This window comes from Girardinichthys multiradiatus, chromosome Y (genome assembly GCF_021462225.1).
Source record: "Girardinichthys multiradiatus isolate DD_20200921_A chromosome Y, DD_fGirMul_XY1, whole genome shotgun sequence".
NCBI classification, from domain to species: Eukaryota; Metazoa; Chordata; class Actinopteri; order Cyprinodontiformes; family Goodeidae; genus Girardinichthys; species Girardinichthys multiradiatus.
The window spans coordinates 14,519,324-14,534,896 of NC_061818.1; the positions used below are offsets into that span (position 1 = coordinate 14,519,324).

Consider the following 15,573-nt stretch of genomic DNA (forward strand, 5'->3'; position numbering starts at 1 on the left):
AGTGGGACTGCTTGATCTCTGGATAAGAGTGGCTTGTAGTTACAAAAATAATCCATTTCTGACCAGACAAACACAGAAAGCAGCGGCAGAGCTCCACATTCAAAGACCTTTTATAAATCAGGCAAATGGGAAAGATGTGGGTTAAGCATTAACACACTTTGGTGGGGGTGGTGTGGGTGGGAAATAACAATGCACAAGTTCAGTTGAACTGCAGCGAAGTATGTTGAGCGAAAGGAAAAGGTGCTTAATGGACACGTACCAATTCAGGGTATTAAAGCTCAGTTTCCAGTCGTATTCTACATCGGGGCGATCCACTGTTATGCTGCAAAAGTATTCATACTCCTCAAGCTTCGTTGCATTTTGTTGCATTGTAGATTGAAAGATGGATTTCATTTAGATTTTAAGTAAGAGACTAACAAAGTCTAAACAAAGAAGTAGATCATTGTGATTTGGATGTAAAATGATAGTCCCAAGCTGTGTTGCAGTATTGTGCAAAAAGTCTTGATCTTGTCTCGAACATACTGGGCTCTGGATTTTTCCAGACCAGCTAAGTCCGAAGCTGCAGCATAATTGTTTAGAGCCACCTTTTGTGATTGTCCTGTCAGCATTTAAATGTAACCAATACAGATTTTTACTTTGAAATGCCAACGCTGCCACCTGTGGTTACAGAGGGATGAAGAAACAAAAGGGAAAATCGATCTGTACAACACACAGAATGCATGAAAGAAAGAATGCTAAGTGAGTTAAGTCCTCCATGTCTCCACTCACTCTGCCTGCAGGTAATACTGAGTTAGTAGTAATTAGTTGGAAGTATGTACTCTTCAGAGTCGTCTTGTTTGATTCATTAACAGCTTGTCAGGATGACAGGACAAGTGGTATGTAGTTGAGGGTCTGCTTTCATACAAGTTTGAGTTCAGCAAAATGTGGCAGGGCAGCCACCAAGTCTAGAGCCTTCTTATAGGGTTCTTTAAAAGGTTTTGCAGCAACACTTACATTATTATGATAACAGCAATGGTCATGAGAACAGTCTTGATATGCTCTGGTCTTTGTTCATGTTTGGGTTAGATGGTCTCGACTACCCAAAGTCTTTTGAAGCCTCTAACAAGTTCTTCCAGCATTGCTTTGTACTTAGGTCCATTCATCTTATCATCATCAGTAACCGGCTTAACTATCTCTGCTGAAGAACGCATCCCCACAGCATGATGCTGCCACCACCATTTGTCCCCATGGGGTTGGCATGTTTAGGGTGATGTGCAGAGTTAGTTTTCAGCACCTCACAAGTGTTTTATATGTTGTGTCTCCTACATAGCATGTGGTAAACTTTAAACAGAATTCATGTGGCGATTTTTTTCCATAAAGGCTGGTTTTGGGAAAGGCACCACTGTCAACAGATTCTTCCACCTGACCTGTTAACGACCTATTTACTAATTCGGTGACTACTGAAAGTAATTGGTTAATCTCACCTAAGAGTGTGGGGAGTTGAAAAAAAAATGCACAGCACACTTTTTCTTGTAAAGATTTACAAAATTATTTGTAATTTTTCTTCTACTTCACAATTATTTACTGGTTTGTGTTGGTTTGTGTGATACAATACATTAACGTTTGTGGTTGAAACAAATGCAAATTGGTTCAAGGGATATGGATACTTTTATAAGGTACTATAATGGACTAGACTTTTCATTCCTTAATATAATTCCCATAGCCCAAAGCAGCCTACCTGCAATGATGTAGTGGAGTGAGCTCGAGATAGATATCCGCTCGCCCCATAGTGCCCATCTCTGTCTGTGTCCCCAGGATCATCCCACTCTATGGAGGGATGTCTACTCAGGGAGTGGCTGAAATGACACAATTACTCAGTCAGTATGCACAATTTCACAAGACAGTGTGAAAGTGGAGTAAAAGTAAAGGTAGCTACAATTTGACTCAAAAATGTAGTGATCACGTCATAGCAAACACCTCACTGTGGTAAACATGCATTCCCATAAAAGATTTGCAGGAAAACAGTCCATGTTTCATCTTTGTTTGTGTAGTGTGTGCCTGACCTAGCTGGTTTAAAAAGCTCCTGTCTTCGGACAGGCTGAACACTCTGTGGCTGTCCGATGTGGCCCGACATCTCCTTCTGATGGATCATTTTGACTTTTGGCAGGTCAGCTATCAGAGCGTACCTCTCCTTGTTCTGTCCTGTTGATCCCACAGAGAGCGGGCCTGACTCAGAGGACTCCATGGAGCTTTGCGAGGAGGTGAGGGTCTGAATGTGAATATGAGGTGAAGGAGAGGGGCTCCATGCACGGTGAGAGGACTTGTCATGAGCAGGAGGGTGGTGATCATCGTCACTATGTCCAACAGCCCTAGATCTCATGCTGCTAGATGTTCTAGATGTTTCTAAAGTAACGTAGGTAGCTCTGTTGTTATTTGCGGTATGTCTAGATGGGGAAGCAGACCGAGATAAAGAGGAGCTGCGGAGGGAATGTGTGGATCCCCGCCATGAATGTGATAAGGAATGGGAGTCATATTTTGTTTCATTTTTTGTGTGTTTGCTCTCAAGGGATCCATTTGAGACTCCTTTGGTGGCACTCCGAAGGATTGAGTAGCCTGGTGGTTCAATATTGCCTTTTCTGGAAGGAGAGGGGTTGCTGCTAGTGTGTAGATTCTTGCTGTTAAATGAGCTGCCAGTTCGCATATTTGGAGGTGGGTGATAGTCAGAAGCATCATAGCTTTCCTTCAAAGCCAAAGAACTGTTGGTGTCATGGCTTCTCACTGAGCTGGTAAACTTAGTCTTATGTCGATGAGATTGAGAAGGAGCATCAAAGTTTTGCCTTGAAGATGAGGAGTTATGATTCTCATGATTTAATGTTTTACCACTGTGGTCCCTTCCTTGAGCAAAGGTTTCATGGCCCCTTCTGGAAGGAGAGGAAGGGCGGCTGCCCCAGCCTTGACTGCTGCTGACAGTGCTTGACTCAGTCTTTCGAAGTATGGACTGCCTTGGTCTGTCATAATCATCTCTTGATGAAGACATGGTGGGGACTTCACATTCTTGATCATTCAGTCCATTTATTGTTAGGTTACGCAGCTGGGCCTGGCCTTCTAACCCATAGCCTTCTCTTATTGGGGAGCCACAGCGCCCTTGGTGACTATGTTCATTTAGAGATGTAATTGATTCAAATTTATGAAGGAGGGACTGGCTCTGGGACTTAAAGTTTCTCCTTGGTGGCATGGAGGTTACTGGGGAACCACTGCGTCGATGGTGGCTACGCTCATTTAGGGATGTGATTGATTCAGATTTACGTAGGGATTGGGTTGAGGAATTCAAATTTCTCATTGGTGCATTGGAAGATAATGGGGAACCACTGCGTTGATGGAGACTACGCTCATTTAGGGATGCGATTGATTCAGATTTACGTAGGGATTGGGTTGAGGAATTCAAATTTCTCATTGGTGCATTGGAAGATAATGGGGAACCACTGCGTCGAGGGTGGCTACGCCCATTTAGGGATGTGATTGATTCAGATTTACGTAGGGACTGGGTTGAGGAGTTGAAATTTCTCATTGGTGCATTGGAAGATAATGGAGAACCACTGCGTTGATGGAGACTACGCTCATTTAAGGATGCGTTTGACTCAGATTTATGAAGGAGGGACTGGCCGGAGGAGTTGAAATTTCTCCTTGGTGGTGGGGTACACACTGAGGAACCACTGCGTTGATGGTGACTACTCTCATTAAGTGATGCAATTGATTCAGGCTTACGTAAGGACTGGCTTGAGGAGTTGAAATTTCTCCTTGGCAACGGGGAAACACGACTGTCCTGCAAACGATCATATGTTCTAGATGGGGAAGAAGTACGATGTGTCCAACTAGCGGTGGATTCAGTGCTGTGAGACATTTGGGCTGATGAATTATATTCCCTCCTTGAAGCAGAAGAGCTCCTTTGGTCACAACCTAGTCCTTTTGAATGAGAACTTGCTTCAGGTTTCTGTAAGGCATTCCTAAAATCAGAAACTGTACTGGACTGGGACTTGAGAGAAGAAGCAAATGATTTGAAGTTTCTTGGCAGAGTTCCTGACTCAAAACGTCGAGCTTGTGCACCTTGCAAGGAGCTTCTTGATCCTTCCATTGGTTCTTGAGACCAACCTCCACCATCAAAGTGTGTCCTGCTGTGAATGCCGCTGGACTTTTTTCGTGAGGGGGATGAAGAGCGAGACTGCAGAGCTGAGCCTTGCCTCGACAGATCATGCCGCCCTGACTGTTGATAAGAGGAGATGTTACCCAGAGGATTTACTCGACTTGTTGAGGCCAGCGATTCCGCTATCTTAAAAGGAGCAGGACTGGGAGATCGAGGCCCAACTTGTGCTTCAACTTCAACCGCGACCTCATAAGGGTCAGGTGGAGGTATTTCTACAGAAAAGTCCTCACTAAGCATCTCCGGTATTGGCCTTTCAGAGGGAACACCAAGATTGGGATTTCTGAAGGGGATAGTATCTTTTGGCTCAATGTTTCTGTGACTAAAGATGGGATGACCTCTTTCAAAATGGCAGAATTGATTAGGTGGACTTTTTTCATTAAAATGGGCAGCAGCAGTCCTCCCAAGGGAGTAGTAGCCACTTTCACGCTTCTCTCTGTTGTTTTTTATTCCTGGAAGAAAACACAAGATTGATAGACGAGAATGTTGAAAGGGAAATGAGGAAAAAGAGAAAAACAAGGTAAAGTTCAACAGAAGAGCAAGAACCAGAGTTTTCCTGACATAAACAGACATATGAATACAATTAATAGCCAGTTTATGTGACGCACTTAGTTAAGTGCTGGACCCCCTTTTCCCTTTAGAACCGCCTTACAGTTTTGTGGCACAGATTTCTGCATATTTGTCCACACATCGACTTCAACACATCAAGATGGCTCAGTGCATTGAGTTGCAGTCATATGATTGGGTGATTACCTATTCGTGGTAACAAGCAATTCAACAAGTGTACCTAATAAAGTGGCCGTTGAGTGTATATTGTATTACTGATAATTACTAGTTGACACCTCAGCCGGTGACTGCAGATGAAGATGCCAAGAAAAGGACATCTCCTGTTGTAACTGGATATAGATTTAGAAGTGCATGAAGTCACAGGTGTACTGAGGACTCGGTATACTGCTTCACACAATGCCCACACCTACATAACTTCAAAGATCAGCCAATGTTTTTCTCTGACAGGAAGCATCTTGCCAGTCGTGCATCTTGCCCAGCTCTTTTTAATGAAATATATCTGCTAAGAATTATGTCAGCAGTTTAATGCACCTGAACCTCTCATAAAGCTGGTGCCACCTCGTGTTTCCTCCATCCAGGCCTGCTGAGGGTTTGCACGGTGAGGTGGAGGGTCTAGCCGGGTCATGCTGAGTTTGGCAGGGTGACGTCGAATCGGCAAGTATTCATCGTCAGTACTTACAGAGCAGCTGAACTCTTCACTCTGGTAACGATAACTGTTTGGAAGATTGACATATGTAGACGTGGGACGGTGAGACTTAAAAATAAAGAGAACCAAGGAAGAAGAAGTGAGAAGCACCAGAAAGATTGCAATAAAATGCAATGTTTAAAAAATAGCATTATTGATTTAGCTTCAAACTGATCTTACTACATATGACTGCTAAACTGCTAAATCTAACTTAGTAGTACATTTATATTACACATATAGTCCTAAAATTTTCATTTGTAGCTCTTCCCAATTATAATGATGCTCTCTTACCTGTCTGTGCTGTTGATGTCTTCACAAATATAGAGCCTGCAGTCTGGGCTCAAGATGCACAGAGAGGTCTCCCCATTACGCGCCTGACCTCCATTGACATCACAGTAGCTGCTCACCACTGACAGACTGTCAGAGTCCTCCTGATAGGAAGACAGAGATCAAAATGGACCAATCATGAAGTTGTAGCACAACCCATCTTGCTCCTAGTCCCAAAAGACATTGATCTTGTTCAGAGAAGCTAGGTCTTCAAGGTAAGGTTAAATAATCCAGGTGAGATGAAGCTAACAACCCCACATATTTCTGACTGACCTCATCTCGTAGAATTTGGTAGAGATTCTCCTCTCAGTCCTCTCCGACAGAGGGTCACATGTTCACACTGTTAATTGATCAGGGTTACACGTCTGTAACTTGATCAGACTTGTGGTTTTCTTCATTAATTTTTCAACCTTCTTTTTTTTTTTTTTTCTTAAACTATTTTCTTAAACTGCAGTGTCCAAAATGATCAAAAACTATCTATCAGAAAGAGCTGTTTTCTAAGAAAGGACCATTCAGATGGAGAAAGTGGCTCTATTAGTGTAAAAATGGCCCTGATATAAATAATAAAATAATCACAAGAGGTGTTATTTTGTTATGAAATCCTAAGGAAGAAACAAACAAAGACAGGTTTACAGCTTTAATCTTGCTCACACTTACTGTACATTGCACCACTTTCTAAGAAGCTACTGTTTCCCTGGAGGCCAGTAAGTGATCCAGCTTCATTCATTTATAATAGGAACAGCTACCACCTTCACCCACGTTATTAACTCTGCTATAATGAGTCTAATTGTCTTAATTTACTAAAAAGCAACAGATTCCTGCACGATCCCGTTACCTGTTTTCATGTTTGCTGTAAATTAAGGGTACTTTCATATTTGCTCACTGAACAAAACATGCCTTTAGGTTCAACAATTGTTTTGGCTTTGTGTTAGATCTTTGAAGTTTTAAATTTAAATAATACATTATTTTGTTTTTCATCTAACCTCACCTTTCTGAAATTTTCTGCTGCCTTGACCTCTGACCTGAAAAGAGACTCTCCTGCCAAGCTTTCCTCCAATCCAAACTAATCCCATCAGTCGGCACCCGTTGTACTCTTGTTTTGCACAAAGCATCTCTTCTCCAGGTTACCCAGCTTCCTTTCTTACCTTGCTGCTGCTGGTGTCTCTTTCCTCTGCCTGAGATGAGATTGGCGTCAGCAGCACTCTTTTGCTCGACCCAATCCCATTTCCGAATTCAGGGCTTTGGCCAATTATATTTTCATCCTCAGGCAGGGGTTTCTGTTGAGGCTCTAGCTCGGTTCTTTCCCCTGTACTTGTGTGCAGGTGCCTCTGGCGCAGGCACTCGTGGCAGCGGGAGGGGTCAAAGATATTGGGTTGGAACTTAGGGCATGTGGGCTCATCGCTGGATTGGGACATGGTGAGTCCGGAGGGGAAGCCTGCTTGATCATTGCAATGATGCAATGATCATAGCAAACAATGTTCCCTTAAAAGAAAATGTGAAACATATAGACAAATAAAACAGCAAGACCAAAATTAGAATAATCTGAAATCATTTAGTATTTTCCCTCAGGAATGAGATATTAAATATCTTCTTACATGACTGTAACAACTTTTGTTTTACACCTGTTTTGATAGAGGCTGTGCATTATTGCAGACAACGCAACTGCTTAGAATAATAAAAAGAATGATTAATTTTCATGGTTCGTCTACAATCTAAGACAAAACTTTTAAACTGTGAGAGAACACTAAAGAACAAATATGTATGAGCACTGCCGGTGCTAAAAGCGTTGCTGAAGACACATGTGCTTGAATTCAGCAAAACTTACAAAGTCTCTAAGAAAAAGTTTTAAATTAAATTTAGTTTGCTAGAAATTTTACATCCAACAAAGAGAATAAGAAAGAAAATAGAATTACCAGACCAGAGGGGCTCCTGCTGTTTGAATTTGAGGATAAACTTCTCATCAGACCCCCACCAAGAACACACCTCCCAGTCCCCATGCTCTCTACCCTCCTGGGCTGGCAAACATTGGATCGATCTGATTGGCTGCTCTGACAGAGGGTGACACTGGAGCATCTATGACAGCCATGGTGGATCTGTTTATCGCACCACTGATCCTGAAGCTAATGCGACCCCAGAACCAACATGGAACCAGTGGCTCCACTGGTTCCTGCATTAAGGCGGCTGTATTAAATATCATGGGCTTTAGAAAGCGAAATGAAACGCTCGGCCAGGTGACAGCTGGCATGCGCTGGCTCGGGTTAACGTAAATAAGTAAACACTAGTGAGTTAGGGGTGTTTAACGTACATTACAGATACATGCTGAGCTGTAAATGTTGCTCTAAACCTGGGAACCTTTTTAAATACGCACATACGAAGGTATTACTGAGCTTTAAGGAAATACAAAGCTAAGGCTCTGTTTCCTGATGCAACAAAGAGGATGCTGACTACAGCATTAGGTTTCCTAATTAAACAATAGAACACAGAGGAACAAAATCCCAGGCAGAACAGACTTTATTTGACATATGACATATTTACTTTACTCAAACTGTAAACATATACAGTAAGATGTGTGTATTATAAAAAAAACAGAACTTCAAAATAGAAAATGGGCTCAACATCATCATCCTGCTTAAACACAGAATCACAAGCCGATTTTGACATAAAATGTCACATTATTTCAGAGGACGAAGCCTACGTTAGCTTTGTACACACACTATTTTAGTCTAGATGATGCATCTTCTTCCCCGTCTGTCTACGTCTCTGCTTCTTGCTGGTCCTCCCACCTCTGTGTACACCCTCTGTGACACCAGGTCTTTTGTCTGTCCGACGTCCTCGTCTGTCTCGACCTTCCTGCTTCCCTTTCCTCTTCCGCTTGCTGGTGCATGTGCTGAGCGCTGTCGTAAGGGAGCGGATCCTGCAGCGGGGAAGTGAGAAAAGAATAGAGCTGGTTAGTTCTACCAGGGACCAAAAGTATAAAGCAGCGAATCATCATCAAAGAATGGGCCAGTTCCTGGTACCAAGGTTTTTATCAAAAGCAAGTTTTAAATATCATCCCCATCCTATAGTCGGAATTCCCCAGTAGATGATAAAGGGCTGGAGTGACACTGTAGAGCCTAACTCCCACATGTTGCCGCGCACTGCTGGTCAGCTACCTGAAAGTAGGCTACTACGATTGTCCCTTGCTTAAAAGAAAAACTCAGTAGCTTGTAAAGACTTCCAGTCATAAAAAACAGTCAAGCGTGGAAACTGTTGGAGCACCATCCATCACTCTTATTCAGTAACTGTTTTAAAACTACAAGCTACGGGTGGCATGCTAATAGAGCAGACAGCCCAACATATTAACCATCTATCAGTGGGTTATATTTGTGTTACTTTACAAGTAGCAGGACAATGAAAAAAGCATATTATACATAACCCAACACCTGAAACCAACTAATTAGCCTATTTAACTCTTGTTTATTCTATATTTTGCTTAAATCTATTAAACCAAATAAAAAAACAACAAATATTAAAACTATGATTTTTAATATGTTATTTTATTTTGACAATTGCTGCTTCTCTATTTTCAACTTTTTGAGTAAATACTGTGAATCCATGGTGTTCTCAGCAAGTTGCTATAGCATGATAGTCTGGCTCTTTCATACCGCTGGCAGATTTAGATTTAAATTTATTTGCATTCAACCAAGAAGTTTGGTTCTAACTGGATATAAACCAGGTATTTCTCAAAAGGTAATAAAAATGTAACATGAGTATCAGGTAAAAAAAAAACACATTTATTTTTAGTTACATTTTATTTAAAAAATGCCACGACAGGAAATATTGATACATTTCTTCATAATCAGTGGGGAAATTTTCAATGGTATTACAGCAATCAATCCGTTTTTTATGATTGCTGAACAACATTTTGCATTTTGATTATTATCTTGTAGCTCTTTGAGGTTAGGAGGCCTCCTTGCCATCACCCTAATCTTTAGCTCCCTCCACAGACTCTCCACCACATTCAAGTCAGGACCACTCCAAAATGATAACAAAATGATATTACTTTAACCCAAATCTGCCAGGGGTGTGAAGAATTTTAACCATAGCTTCATTGAGCATCTGTGAACAACTTCAATCTCTCTCTTAAGCCTAACTGTGTATGACAAACAGTAGTTGTTATGCTTACTGGGGCTCAATTTTAGAGAGAAAATAAACTTACTTTTTGTTCATGATCATATCCCTTGGCTTTTTTGGCATCGCATGCCTTTTTACTTGCTCCTCCTTATCTTTGTCCTCATTCTCTCCACCAGACTTCAAATCAGAAACCAAAATGTGTTAGCGACCTTACAATAATCACAAGAATTTCTGCCATACTGAGAACATTTACATCACTTGCAGCTGGGCCGAGCAAGTGAGGTCCTGAGAGGTCTAGATCACAAATGGTTGTCACGGTAACGGTGTGGTTTGGGTGATCGTATTGAACGGACTCTGTGGTGCTGATTACTGCATCTTCAAGCTCATCTTCGGCATCGGCTGCAGGATGGAAGACAGACAAGAAGAAAGTCGTGTGTGACTAGAAAAAAACACAAGTTGAAGACTTCTTTTAAAACTCACCAAGAGCTTCTTCCCTCTCCTTCAGCATCTTCACATATTCCTTATGGCGCTGAAAAAAAACACAATAAAAGTTGACAAGCTGCACAACCGACCTGCTGCTTTTTTACTAGTAATTGTTTTTGTTTGAGTTTTTTTTTTTTTTTTTACACTTACTTCTTCTCTGACCCTGTTCTGCTCTTCCTTTATTTTCTTTTTTAATTCTACCACCGCTGCTTTCCTCCTTTCTAGCTTTCGCTTATGGAAACCAGTCAGATAGTCCCTGACCGAGGATAGGAAGAACAAAAACATAAAGCGAATAAAGATAACAACATTGTTTAAAGATAAAACCTAATGGGTTTGAACGTAACCACTTTAATTTTATCACTTATTTTCCACAACCGATTATTTTGAGTTAGTATTTACAAAAAAACAGGATTATCTTGCTATTATGCCGGGCTAACATGCTAGCTAGCTGGCTAACAGCTCCAACATGTGCAGCCTGTGACGTAACCTCTACTCACTGTCTGTCTTTGTCGTCAAACATCACGACGCATTTGTTTTCTCTTTTCTTCGAACCAGGCTTGAATTTGGCCTTTTTTAACGCGGCATTGTTATGTTTTTGGTTTCTCATGCTGTACACGTGAGTTCCCGGACTTCTAACGGTCCGTCATTCAAATGTGTCCGATAAGGAACACGCACATGTAAACCTGTGGCCCGGGGAGCCACGACACGTTAACAAACAGCCACAAAAAATTATTTTTGTAATAAGGCAGTGGTTATCAAGCTTTTACGAAAAATTCCACCATACTGACAGGTACTGAAAAACGTTATGAGAACAAGAAATAAATAAAAAAAAAGCATATAATAGAAACTCACCTGAATTAAATGGGCGAATTATGAATGCAAGTTGTAATCTACTCTACTGAAAAAATGTTCCAGCGTAATGATTAGATGCGTTTTTGTTAAAATTTCATGTCTCATTAATAAAATTATTGGCAAGAAGATTAATCAAAATAGTATGTTATAAAACATATTCAGTACACTCAAATTAATGAAAGTTATGACATGTAGTTTCTTTTTTTTTTCTTACCAGCCTATCCTTAATCCTAAACCTCAATTTATTCAGAAAAATCATCTTGTTACAAGGGCTTAATATTAAAGAACAATGAACACATGACATACAACACAGGTAAATTATAAATAAACTACAATAACCAGTTGTTTTAGGACTGCTTTACCTTCAGATTATTCCTTGCAAAAATCCCAGATGGGCACAAACTTTATCCCAGACTCTGCAGGCCGCACTTATCATGTTAAATTAAAATCTATAAATACAATATTAAAGTTCATGCAACCATAATAAAAAACATACAAGTACGAGTTGTTTGAAAGAGTTTGCAAGGAGAACACTTTTTAAATATCTTCTATAAGTCTGTTGTGGAAAGTGTGATTTCTTCTGCCATCATCTGCTGGGGAAGCAGCATCAGTGCCAGGGACTTAAAAAAGCTCAACAAGCTAATAAAGAAGGCTGGCTCTGTTCTGCCTCTGGAGATCATTGTGGAAAGACGGATTCTTCATAAAATGAAGAACATTATGGAGAAACCTGAGCATCCTCTTCATCAGACTGTCCTACAACAACAGAGTGTCTTCAGTCAGAGGCTTCTTCAGATCTGCTGTAAGACGGAGCGCTACAGGAGATCCTTCCTGCCCACAGCCATCAGCATCTACCACGACTCTTTGAGGAAACCTTCATAATATGAGCTATAACAACATTTAATTTCCCTTTGGGATTAATAAAGTATTTTTGAATTGAATTGAATTAAAAAGGCAAAATGCCAGAAAGATTTCAACTTGCCTTAGGTTTATACATTTTTATTGAAGCAAACTACAAACCATCTGGGAACAGATCATTTAAACAGTATCATGCCTGACACATTTGGCCAAAATGCCCTGAAGTGCATTTGATGTAAACCAAAAACACAAACACCTCACACCAACTGGCTCCTCTGCACGGCCTTGATGGCTGGCTCTCTTCAACTTCTCCTGGAAGTTATGTAAACATGACGCTCTGCTCCCTCTGCCCCCTCCCTTCCCTGAGGACATCTGTGGACCTGCTCAGAACTTTGTGGCCGGTTGATGTACATTCCAACGAACCATCAAGGACAATGGCCTCTGTGACAGTGCTTCATGGACTTACTGCACACACTCACTTGCACACACACACATGCTCAAGATAAACATATGCACCCCTCACACCACCTTCACCGTTCCCGGCATGATGTTGTTTTGTAAACTTGTTGCTTCTTTGTGCTGTGGTTTTTTGCAATCTAAAACTGTATCCTGCTAAGGATAAAGTGTGAAATATGATTTTTTTTCCCCCTCTACTTTCCTAATGTGGCCTCTTTTCTCATCTAGCAAGGGCAGTGCCTGTGAGTGGGCAGCAAAGCCTCGGTGACCCGTCCCCACCTTGTCTTCATGATGTATGTTTGGATGGGTTGTACTGGAATTCTAATTTCCCCTCGGGGATCAATAAAGTATCTTTGAATTGAATTTAGCATGTTGGTGGAGGTGTGAGGATTAGGGTTTTTATTTGAACTCAAAGCATCTTACCGTCTGAGTCACACATAAATAGAGGCACATTCAATTCAAAAATACTTTATTAATCTCAAAGGGAAATTAAATGTTGTTGTAGCTCATATTATGAAGGTTTCCTCAAAGTGCCGTTGTAGATGCTGATGGCTGTGGGCAGGAATGATCTCCTGTAGCGCTCCATCTTACAGCAGATCTGAAGAAGCCTCTGACTGAAGACACTCTGTTGTTGTAGGACAGTCTCATGAAGAGGATGCTCAAAGTTCTCCATAATGTTCTTCATTTTATGAAGGTTCCTTCTTTCCACAATGATCTCCAGAGGTTCCAGAGGAGTCCTCAGAACAGAGCCAGCCTTCTTTATCAGCTTGTTGAGCTTTTTTAAGTCCCTGGCTCTGATGCTGCTACCCCAGCAGATGATGGCAGAAGAGATCACACTCTCCACAACAGACTTATACAGGGGTTGGACAATGAAACTGAAACACCTGGATTTAGACCACAATAATTTATTAGTATGGTTTAGGGCCTCCTTTTGCGGCCAATACAGCATCAATTCGTCTTGAGAATGACATATACAAGTCCTGCACAGTGGTCAGAGGGATTTTAAGCCATTCTTCTTGCAGAATAGCGGCCAGGTCACTATGTGATACTGGTGGAGGAAAACGTTTCCTGACTCGCTCCTCCAAAACACCCCAAAGTGGCTCAATAATATTTAGATCTGGTGACTGTGCAGGCCATGGGAGATGTTCAACTTCACTTTCATGTTCATCAAACCAATCTTTCACCAGTCTTGCTGTGTGTATTGGTGCATTGTCATCCTGATACACGGCACCGCCTTCAGGATACAATGTTTGAACCATTGGATGCACATGGTCCTCAAGAATGGTTCGGTAGTCCTTGGCAGTGACACGCCCATCTAGCACAAGTATTGGGCCAAGGGAATGCCATGATATGGCAGCCCAAACCATCACTGATCCACCCCCATGCTTCACTCTGGGCATGCAACAGTCTGGGTGGTACGCTTCTTTGGGGCTTCTCCACACCGTAACTCTCCTGGATGTGGGGAAAACAGTAAAGGTGGACTCATCAGAGAACAATACATGTTTCACATTGTCCACAGCCCAAGATTTGCGCTCCTTGCACCATTGAAACCTACGTTTGGCATTGGCATGAATGACCAAAGGTTTGGCTATAGCAGCCCGGCCGTGTATATTGACCCTGTGGAGCTCCCGACGGACAGTTCTGGCGGAAACAGGAGAGTTGAGGTGCACATTTAATTCTGCCGTGATTTGGGCAGCTGTGGTTTTATGTTTTTTGGATACAATCCAGGTTAGCACCCAAACATCTCTTTCAGACAGCTTCCTCTTGCGTCCACAGTTAATCCTGTTGGATGTGGTTCATCCTTCTTGGTGGTATGCTGACATTACCCTGGATACCGTGGCTCTTGATACATCACAAAGACTTGCTGTCTTGGTCACAGATGCGCCAGCTAGACGTGCACCAACAATTTGTCCTGTTTTGAACTCTGGTATGTCACCCATAATGTTGTGTGCATTTCAATATTTTGAGCAAAACTGTGTTCTTACCCTGCTAATTGAACCTTCACACTCTGCTCTTACTGGTGCAATGTGCAATCAATGAAGACTGGCTACCAGGCTGGTCCAATTTAGCCATGAAACCTCCCACACTAAAATGACAGGTGTTTCAGTTTCATTGTCTAAGCCCTGTAGAAGATATGCAGCATCTTGCTGCAAACACCAAAGGACCTAAGCTTCCTCAAGAAGTACAGTCTGCTCTGTTCCTTCTTGGAGATGACTTCACAGTTGCATCTCCACTCTAGTCTGTTGTCCAGGTGAACACCGAGGTATTTATACTCCTCCACCACCTCCACTTCTTCTCCCATGATGGAAATAGTTTTTGACTTATTCCTGTTTCTCTTAAAATCTTCAATCATCTCATTTGTTTTAGTCACGTTCAAAATGTATATAAAACAGTACAAAACATATCTTAAACAGTGGAAGCTTGGCTCAAACTGGGTCAGGAACTGAAATTATTCAGTGAAAAGCTGATATATTTGGCCCATGTGCATCATTTAAAACAAAAATCATCCAACTTTACACAACTGTTCGGAGGTTAACACTTGAACTCATACTTGCCAACAACTACCAATCAAACGGAGTGAAAAATGTTCTGCTTTCTCCCTCTTCAGCTAGTTTTCAGTGCCTCGCAAAAAGCATTCATTAGCCTTGAACCCATTCACATTTTGTCCCATTACAGCCTCAAACCTCAGTGTTTTGGAAATTGATGCATGTTTTTTAAATTAAAAAAAAGATCTGAAAGTGTGTCATACGTTTGCATTCAGTCCCTTTTATTCTAACGGACCAAAATGAAAACCTAATTAATCACACAGGCCGTGCGATCTGCTGTTTTATTAGGAAACATATGGGAAAAAAACAGTTCAAACAATAAAACCTCTTGAAAGAAAAAAACAAAAAAGACATCACCTTTTTTTATCTGTTTACCAGTCAGGGAAGCTAAATATACACTGTAAAAGATTTCCAGTGCTAATTAAAGATTAGTCTCTTTTCCATAAAGCCAGTCCTTGAATTTCATATCCGTATGCCTTTATATCTTAAAAAAATGACTATCTGCTTGAAAG

General features: G+C 41.4%; 1 protein-coding gene across 1 annotated transcript; it reads right to left on the reverse strand.

Annotated features, from left to right (window-relative positions):
• Positions 1-8,249: 8,249 nt before the first annotated feature.
• Positions 8,250-11,010, reverse strand: LOC124864614 (nucleolar protein 12-like). The gene is made up of 6 exons (XM_047359462.1): positions 10,850-11,010; positions 10,503-10,608; positions 10,350-10,398; positions 10,123-10,268; positions 9,955-10,046; positions 8,250-8,670 (listed from the first exon to the last, which is right to left on the reverse strand). Exons 1-6 carry the CDS (start codon positions 10,957-10,959, stop codon positions 8,475-8,477), a joined length of 699 nt encoding a protein of 232 aa, XP_047215418.1. The 5' UTR covers positions 10,960-11,010; the 3' UTR covers positions 8,250-8,474.
• Positions 11,011-15,573: the final 4,563 nt, after the last annotated feature.